General features: G+C 37.7%; 1 protein-coding gene across 1 annotated transcript in view; it reads right to left on the reverse strand.

Annotated features, from left to right (window-relative positions):
- DARS1 (aspartyl-tRNA synthetase 1) overlaps window positions 1-9,771 on the reverse strand; it is a 67,159-nt gene extending 57,388 nt beyond the window's left edge. The window contains exons 1-3 of the mRNA XM_065880116.1: window positions 9,594-9,771; window positions 7,529-7,586; window positions 3,646-3,738 (exon numbers count right to left, since the gene is read on the reverse strand). Coding sequence (XP_065736188.1) covers window positions 3,646-3,738; window positions 7,529-7,586; window positions 9,594-9,659 — 217 coding nt within the window. The 5' untranslated portion in view covers window positions 9,660-9,771. The remainder of the gene's footprint in view (window positions 1-3,645; window positions 3,739-7,528; window positions 7,587-9,593) is intronic.
- Window positions 9,772-10,090: the final 319 nt, after the last annotated feature.

Consider the following 10,090-nt stretch of genomic DNA (forward strand, 5'->3'; position numbering starts at 1 on the left):
TTACAAGAGATGATACAAGGCAGAGCTTCACTGTTTTTAACCTCAGCTGAAAATGTGTGCACTGGGAGACTCAAATTTCTTACCACTCTGCTCATGCGAATGTCTGCCATGTCTGTGAATGACAGTGAAATCACTGCAAGTATTGATTTTTGGGGTTACAAATACATGTTAGCAAGTAGGTGAATTTGCAAGTATACAATCTGTGAATAATGAAGATCAACTGTATTTTAAATTTTTTATTATGTGGAAAATTTCAAACAAACACAAAAGCAAAGAGAATAGTATAATGAATCGCTGTATAAATATATTCAGCATGATATTTTGAGGGAAATAATTTCTGGAAAAGGTCTGATAAAATTTAATACCTACTTCTGATAACAGAAAACTTGGACTAGAAGAAAATTTCTTTTGACCTACTTTTTAAACTTTGGCATTGTTTTGTAATGACATTTTATGCAGAACACCTAAAGTCATGAAATAACTCAGCAGGAATTTATATCTCCACTGTTTAAAAAATTCTTCATTGTGAGAATCCCTGCAATACTGGAGAATCCACTGATTATTGCAGAGAAACAAGAAATAAGATAAACATTTGAAAGAAAAGGACAAAATGATCGTTATTTGTAAATGATATCAACACCTACCTACAATCCTCACGTACCTCAACGGTTATCAATTCATGGCCATTCTTGTTTCAGCTTTGCTACAATCAACTCATTCCTCAACTTCTGCCCCAATCCACTTATTCCTCAATTCCTGTACTATTTTGAAGCAAACCCCTGCAAACCCTCTATTATTTCATCCATACGTAATTCAGTAAGGATCCCTAAGAGAGCAGATCTTTTTAAAAATAATGTTACAACAGTACTATTATTTCAACTGAAAAAAAAATTTTCTTAACACCAAATATCCAGTCAGTGTTTAAATATCCAAGTCTTAGTGTCTTTTTTTTTTTTTTTTTTTTTTTTACTGTAGATTTAAATTAGGATCCAAATAAGTGATTGGATGAGAAACATCTTAAATCTGTTTTAATCCATAGGTACCCCCTTCCCTTTCAATTTATTTCTTGAAGAGACCAGGTCGTTTTTGCCCAGTAGTTTACTACTAGACTGTGCTGATTGCATCTCCATTGTCATTTAACATGTTCCTTTGTCTTGTAAGTTGCTGGTTATTGCTAAAGACTTAATGAGATTCAGGAACAATTTTTTGGGCAAGACTACTTCATTGGGTGGTGTTGTGTTCTTTCATAAATAGACATAAAATATTTCTGGTTGTCTCTCTATTATGTCGTTAGCAATCACTGATGATCAATGTCTAGATAATTCACTGGGGGTAAAATGGTGATGTTCCAATATTCTTCATTTTATTAGCTGGACACTTCTCTAAAGAGACACTTCCCCGTATCTACCATCTGGTTAGCCAGTGATATACAATTCATACAGAAATGATACTTCCACTTTAGTATTTACCAGATTTGAAAATAATGAGCTTGTTCTACTGATGACCAACTAGGTTTTCTGTTTGTTTGCCTTAGCATTATTATAAACTTATGGATTTAAACGTATCTGGTGTGTTTCAACTCACTGCAGTTGTCCTTATTCATATTCAAACTGTTCCATTTTTTGGATGAGTGTGAAGGGAAGTATTTTTGGTTCAGGCTTACATGTAGCGTGTGTTCTATCTTTTAATTTGCTAAATAACTATGTTTAGGAAACAAGGTGCCAGTTTGGAGAGAACAAAGGTTCCTAATCCAATGGGAGAAAGACAAGTAAATGAAGGATTACAGTACAATGCGATTATCTATTGGTCAAATAAATGGCCCAACCTTTCAGGAAGGCAAATCAACAGTTTTTAAAAAGTTAAAATTCTACTAGCATTCTTCTCAAAGTCCAACAGTATTCATCTATTTGGGGGAGGATACTGGAAGAATAGATAAACTTTTTTCTTTTTTTTTGCCACGCCATGTGGCTTGTGGGATTTTAGTTCCTTGACCAGGGATTGAACCTGGGCCCTTGGCAGTGAAAGTGCAGAGTCCTGGGACTTCCCCAGTGGTCCAGGGGTTAAGACTCTGCGCTCCCAATGCAGAGGGCCCAGGTTCAATCCCTGGTCAGGGAACTAGATCCCACATGCTGCAACTAAAAGATCCCGCACGGCAACAAAGATCCCACGTGCTGCAACTAAGAACTGGCATAGCATGCGTGCATGCACGAAAAAAGGAAGGAAAGAAAGAAAGAAAGAAAGAAAGAAAGAAAGAAAGAAAGAAAGAAAAGGAAGAAAAGAAAGGAAGGAAGGAAGGAAGGAAGGAAGGAAAGAAAGAAAGAAAGAAAGAGAAGAAAAAGAAAGTAGAAAAATGAAAGTGCAGAGTCCTAACCACTGGACTGCCAGGGAATTCCCGATAAACTCTTAATAGTAGTGATCCTGAGAGAGTAAGATATATATGTATAAAATGTTGGAATTTAAAAAATAATGGGCCTGTATTAATTCTATAATAAATATTTTAAAACACAGAGTAAGAAATGCTGTACCACAGAATGTATTAAATAGTACAGAAGTAATTAACTCTGCTAGGGAGACAGAAGGTGTCCTAAAAAGCTTCTGAATTCTTTTCATATTCCACCAATTACTATGAGAATTTGGGCAAGGAGCTTTATCATTCTGAGCCTTAGTCTCCTCATTTATAAAGTGGAATAACAGTGCCTATTCTGCCTACTTCACAAATTTGTGGGGATGATCAAGTGTGAAAAACTGTGTGAAAAGTATAAAGTTATAAACCAATATAAGTGTCACTAATACTTTCAGACAATTTGGAACACTAGGCTAGGACAATTTTCCATAAGGAACTGAGGTTTGTCTAAACTCCCCTAATATTTCTTCTTTGTTATTAATGCTAAATTCTTAGTACTGTCCAAGAGAACTTTCTACAATGATAAAAATATTTTGTGGGCTTTCCTGGTGGCGCAGTGGTTGAGGGTCCGCCTGCTGATGCAGGGGACATGGGTTCGTGCCCTGGTCCGGGAGGATCCCACATGCCGCGGAGCGGCTGGGCCTGTGAGCCATGGCCGCTGGGCCTGCGCGTCCGGAGCCTGTGCTCCGCAATGGGAGAGGCCACAGCAGTGAGAGGCCTGCATACTGCCAAAAAAAAAAAAAAAAAAAAAAATTTTGTATTTGTCCTGTCTGTCCAATACAGGAGACACCAGCACTCAAAATACAGCTGGTGACTGAGATACAGAATTTTAATTTTAATTTAAATAGCTAAATGTAGCCAGTGAGTACGAGACAACCCAGTCTTAGCCTTATCTTTCTTGTAACTCTCTCCCTATCTAAATATTACAAATGTAAGAATATTAACAAATGAAAAACTTCTGAAAAAACACTATTTACTTCAAAAAATTAAACTTTTGAGAGGTGCTAGAAAAGTACCTTACAGTCTTAGATTTCATCTGAGTTTTAAGGCTAAATTGTTTTTAAGGATGTCTTATAAGAACCTAAAATTAACTAACCATGCACTAATAGTTTATAGTGATTTAAGAAGGAAAACAGGTGTTTTTGTTTTGTTTTTAAAGATTTACTTTGATCTGTGAGAAATTTGCAAAACAAAAAATTCAATGATTACCAGAAAAGCTGTAATCATCTAATCAATCTTACCTTTAGCTCTGCTTGTATGAACCCTTGCACGCACCCAAACAACTTCATCAGCTTTTTGTACTGTCAAATCACTAATTCGAACCAAAACTCGATCTGCAGCAAATAAATGAAACAATCTTGTAATTCAGAATTTACAAAGAGATCAAGATGAAAATTATTTTGGTTTGATAGCTAGCATAGTACTTGGTATTATCTTAAATGATTCTCAATATCTAGCAACACTTTTTCCTTTTGCTTTTCTTTTTAATTGGTTTATAACATTGGTTTATAACATCACGTAAGTTTCATGTTTATAACGTTGTATTTCAACATCTATACACATGCTCACCACCAAAAGTTTACTTTCCATCCATTACAATACAGTTGACCCTGTTACCCATTTCACCCTCCCACCATGCTCCTTCCCCTCTGGTAACCACTACTCTGCTCTTTATCTATGTGTTTGTTGTTTGGTTTAGTTTGTTCATTTATTTATTTACTTACTTTTACATTCCAAATATGAGTGAAATCATACAGTATTTGTCTTTCTCTGTCTGACTTATTTCACTTAGCATTATACCCTTAAGGTCCATCCATGTTGTTGCGAATGGCAAGATTTCATCTTTTTTTTATGGCTGAGTAGTGCTCCATTAAATATATAGACCACATCTTCTATATCTATTTATCTGTTGATAGGCACCTAGGTTGTTTTCATATTTTGGCTATTGTAAATAATGCTGCAGTGAACATAAGGGTGCACATATATTTTCAAATTAATGTTCTTCAGATAAATACCCAGAAGTGGAACTGCTGGATTATATGGTAGTTCAATTCTTAATTTTCTGAGGAACCTCCATACTATTTTCCATAGTGGCTGCACCAATTTACATTCCTACTCACATTGTATGAGGGTTAACACCTTCTCTCACCTTCCATATGTAGTCTGCCTCAAGTTTTATGAATTGTACATCTTAAATATATCTCTAAAATCTATCCAATTCTCTTTCGTCTTCACTGCCACCATTCCAAAGCAAAGTATTATTATTATATCTTGCCTTAACTATAGCAAAAGCCTTCTAACTGGCAATCCCCTGACCCCCTAATTCAGTCTACATTGGAGTCAAAGAGATAATTTCGAAATGCAAATCTCCTGAACACCTCAATGACTTATAAAGCCAAATACAGCCTGTGTTGAACTGCCTGTGCCTAAGTGGACGTGGTATTTTTGCTTGCCTGCCATAGTATGTAAGTCAGCTAGCCACATGGGGGAATTCTCTGCCAGGCCTGGACAGTCATAGTACCTCATTCCCCAGGACACACTGACTCATCCAGAGAAGGACATGTTAACTCAAACTGAGCTAATCAAAGGCTTTCTCTGGTACTTAATATACAGATAACGGGAATGAATCTGTCTTCCCTGGGGTCGCTGAGCTGAGATAGTGTAAGCCCAGGGCTGCAGCCACCATCTTTCCTACTACCTGAATTTGCAGGATGAGAGAATGAGGTCAACAGCCTAATGGATGCAAAGCCAAGAAGTAGACAGAAAGCCCCATAGATAATGCTCAAACCTCTAAATCCTATCACGCCTTATGCCATCTCACACTTTGTTTCCTACAGGTATGTGAACCAATAAATTCCCCTTTTGGCTATCAGTGAACCCCAACAATTATGCCCCCCAATGCTAATAACAAAGTACTACATCTATCTAGCATCCCCCAAACAGGAAAACTGTGAAAAAACTACGATGTGAAGATAGTGATACAAGGCAATCATGATCCCGAAATGATCCAGAAATTATTCTATTATTGTTCTTAATATGCAATAATTTGAATATTAAAGAAAAAGATATAAGTATTAATTTAAAATATTGTAATAGAAATGATACTACAACATCATGAATGATAAAAGACCACTATTCTCAAGGATTATGGTGCCTAATTGTAACCAAATTTGTCAGTATGACATGTAGTAAATCCTAGTTACTATAATACTAAAAATACCTTTGTGGGGGATATTATAATGAAATCAAATTATAAATTTTACCCACTTTATCTAAATGTATTTATAATTTGTCTCTTGAAGTAAAGATGTAGCTTAGAGAGACCCTGATTTACAGGAGAATACCATAGATCTCATCGCCAAAAGCAAAGAGAATGAATGAGAAATTTTGAAGCATTAGGCATCACAAGAGGATTTCTGCAAAACTCTGTCCATGGACCTTATGAGTTAAGCCAACTTCCACATCTGCTGTGTAAACTCAGACAAAACCAAGTGTGAAAGAGAAAAGACAGACAAAGCAATTTTAAAAGACAGATCTGAAAATAGCAAGATTGAGAAGGCAAACAACTTACTAGGCAATCAAAACTCAAAACCAAACAAAACAGAATAACATAAGTCTAAAAGAATAGACTTATAAATAAGTGGCATGATTATGGTAATTTTAATAGTACTTTGGAAAAGAAAGAGTAATGGCCCTTCTTTCATGTGTCATTCCAATTAATTAGCATAGGGGTTCTCAACCTTTAACATATCCACACATACCTGAGGCGCATGTCACACTCCCACCAGTATGACTGGCCGAGGCAAAGATCAGTGGCAGTAGGGTTTCAGTTTGAAAAACTACTACCTCCTCCACGGTTAAGTCACTGGTATTAGAATGAAAGAATGTGGAGAAATGGAAGCAGACAGGAAAGAAAACTTTATGTTGAACAATGTATTATGATTTTAACAGAGGTAAAACCAAGCATAGAATTTTACTGTCAGTTAATGTAATCAGATTACGTAGGTAGTTTATCCTCCTTTTGGTGGGGAGAGCTTGTAACTGGAAGACATTAAGTAGTCTGGATTTGCTAGCTAAATAGGAATAGTAATCATGGCAAAGGGTGACTGGGGCTTATGTAAGAGACAAATTCCAGTAAGATTTTTTTGCATTAGAGATCAAGGAAGTCCAGTTCAGGAAGACAGTTAAGCCGAGAAAGAGTCTCATATGACTCCTCCTGCTTGTTCTGGCAGGGGTAGTCCTCTTCTATACTATATTGCTTGTATCCCATTTTATACTCAATTACTTTACTTCACTATCTTTATCTTTCGAAATGGTTTATTCTTAGCAACCTATTTTGCCCTTTCACTGCACACTTTTCCAACAAAGTTGGGAAGGAAAAGTGGTTTTGTGATCACGCAATAAATTAAATCCAAAAATAACAATTAAATTTGACTTGGGGTGTATTATTTTCAAAGCATAAGATTCACAGGCAGGCATCTAAATTAGAAGTACTTAGTGCTTCCAATGGGCCAGAGCTTAAAGGTCTGCAGTTGTACCAAAGTCTGAAAGACATAATTTGGGGTGTCTAACAAAAGAAAAACGATTGTTAAATAGTTGAGTAGGATAACTTTGTTGAAATCGCATATATAAAATAGAAACAAAAGGAAGACAAATGTTTATAAATAGAAAACCTACAGGTCTGAGAGAAACAATTAACAAGTGAATTTCAAAGAAATATAATAAAGTCAAGGAGGAAAGTAAAGGAGGTAGCTTCACAAAGCATGCAAAAAAGGTTGCATATGATAGAGGCAGCTACTATTTAACCATCTTTTATCTCCTAGGCCAGAGTCAAATCTTTTACATGACTACCTAGGAATACCTTTGTGATATAATTTACCATTTAAAATATACTAAAAATAAATAAATAAAATAAAATAAAATATACTGATTTAACGTATTTTCTTCCTTATCGAGATTAGGGACCCTAAATTGACAATGTCTGTGCAGGGTTATGGCATATGCTTGGCATTTAAGCTTTTCAGAACTATGCCTTCAGTTATGTCAACCTTACTTAAAACTTCATAAAGAACTTTCCTGGAATTAAAAAGAAAAAAAAACTTTTTTTATCACATAACTACTAACCTGGTTTTTCTTGTGATTGTATCATTGAAGATACTCCATATCTTTCTTTTGCATAATCCTACAAAAAACATTTTTACATTATGACTTTTTATTTAAACACTAATAGCATAGTAAACACAGAAATATAAATAACAGAAATAGATGAATTCATTTAAACTTTCAGGACTATTTTATCAATTCAGAGTAGTAGTTTTAAAGTGTGGAAATCTGTCATATCATTTACATATGCACTCCACAGACCCAGCTTCTGGTTAATTTGTTTTGGAGATCACCACTCCTGGATCGATATACCATACAAAATAGCACTCTCAAACAAAATTGACACACATGTACAACACATCTTAACTACTTTCTTCAAAAAGGAGATTATAAACTACTTCAAAGTAGAGTTATAAATTTCCTCTGTGAAGGGAGAAGGATGAGGTACCACAGTTTTATTAACTTCCTATTACAGGAAGAGATGTTCAAAGAGAACAAACATTTAGGGGTAGGCTTTCTGAGTACCAGATGTCCAGTTTTTAGAAATCAGAGATGCTGGATATAAGCTAACTACAACTTTCCTTTTGTAAAACATCATCAAAAAAATTCACCAGTTTCCTGTTTCTAAAAACCATCTTCATGATATCAGGTTGTAAGTGGTTCAACACTGACAGTATGACACCAAAATTCTTGTTACAGATTTTAAGTCAGGAACAGGAAAAAGGAGACCTAGAGTCCAGACTGTTATTAACAAACTATACTTATTAAATTGGTAAGTGGCCTTTTATTTTAATCTCACTTTATCTAGAAAATGATCTCTTAAGATCCTTCTAGGTATAAAGTTATATAACTCTGCCACAATGTCTACCTTATATATAGACCTACACTATCTGCAAAGGTGGTTTATATAACTAATCAGATCAAGAATACACAAAAATGGTTTCCTTAAAATTTACAAGGTAACTTAGGATGTGGATGAAACAATTAGTTTCTGTCACTACAGCTATTTGTTGGAATCCTCTCCTTTAGATTTGGAGGATATTAGATTTTGTGTTTATACCAAAACAAACCAGACAACATGTTAAGGTGTTTAATGAAGTTTTTTCATTTTTTTCCGAAATAAAATAATACACCTTAAAGACGAAGATAACTCCAGCCCCAACAGAAAGATACAGTCACACAATGTAGCAGGAGGGCAGCATAAATAGGTTACAGCACGTGAACAGAAAAAAGGGGGTCGCTTATTAGTACTGTTCATATTTCAGCACCCCTTATTCCATCTAATGTTCTTAAAATGACCTTACGCAGTTTATCACAAATTCATATTTCCTCAAAAGAAAAATAAGGAGCCAGGTAGGGATCCCAATTTCACTAAGAGCACACATAACTTGTAGAATGGTTTCAAACTTTCACTTCTGAAAAGCACTGAAGGACCACAGGGTATTATGAATTACATAGATGATTTTGGGTCACATCATCTCAAAGACTTCAAACGCATTCTCTGCAAACTTCCCTACCTACCTTACTTGGGTTACTTAGGGGAAGAAAGAAAATAAAAATGACAAGTGTTCTTTAAAGCTGTCACATGGAAAATGGTCATTAAAACATGCTGGCAGATCGTTTTACGAAGTACTGTCATTACTTGAAAAACATAAGGAACACGAGGGCAGAGCAAAAATCGATTACTAGTGGACATTAAAAACTTCTGGGGAAGAGACGGATTACTCGAAGGACTTGCCTAACTCAGGGAGGTTAAATGTCACCCCGCCGCTCCTACTTCCGGGGCAGTTGGTACTTCACGGCGCCCTCCTCCCCGATCCCCCAGTCCCGGGACACGCTTCCTGCAGGCCAGGTCTCTCAGGGGCCCCAGTGAGAAATGCGATCCGGAGTGGGTCTGGCCACGCTGCTCGGACAAGGGCCCTGGAGGCCCGGTGAGGGCTCTGGGCGCCGGATCCCAGGCTCGCGGCCTGCACGCAAAGTGCCGACAGGGATCCAGAGGCTAGGGCCCCGCTCACCATACTCCCTCCCTCAGCGCGGTCCGGCCCAGGGGTCTGTCCTCCCAGGCCCAAGGAAAGAGGAAACCCACTTCCGCCGCGTCCATGATCTCCCGCGGCTTCTCCTGACTCTTGCGGCAGGCGCTGGCGCTGGGCATCTGGGCAACTGGACTACGCAGCGAACGCCGCCCTCCCTCGCAGGCTTCCGTAGGGCAGGCCAAAGGAGATTCCCCCTCCCGCAGAATCAGAACCCTCCCTGCCCTCCCGTTACAGCACACGCACTCGGAATCCTCGTGGAAGGTCGGCTCCGGAAAGATCGCGAGAACCGCGGTTATCTCGAGATTTCCGAGTGCTGCAAAGCGGACGGCTGCGCGCCGACGTCTCTCTTCTTTCCCCGCCCCTACGGGTGTTTGCCTGGAGTTAGAGGGAATCCCCGGGAATTATAGTCTCGCGGGATTGACTCTGAGGCAACGGGTCCCACGGTACCAGCAGGCGCGCCCTTGCAAGCCGTCACTTTTCAGCCCTGTCATGCCTGCGAAGTCTACTGTGTTGTCTTTCAGCCCTATTATTTACTCCTCCGCGCTTTAAG

Source organism: Phocoena phocoena, chromosome 7 (assembly GCF_963924675.1).
Source record: "Phocoena phocoena chromosome 7, mPhoPho1.1, whole genome shotgun sequence".
NCBI lineage: Eukaryota > Metazoa > Chordata > Mammalia > Artiodactyla > Phocoenidae > Phocoena > Phocoena phocoena.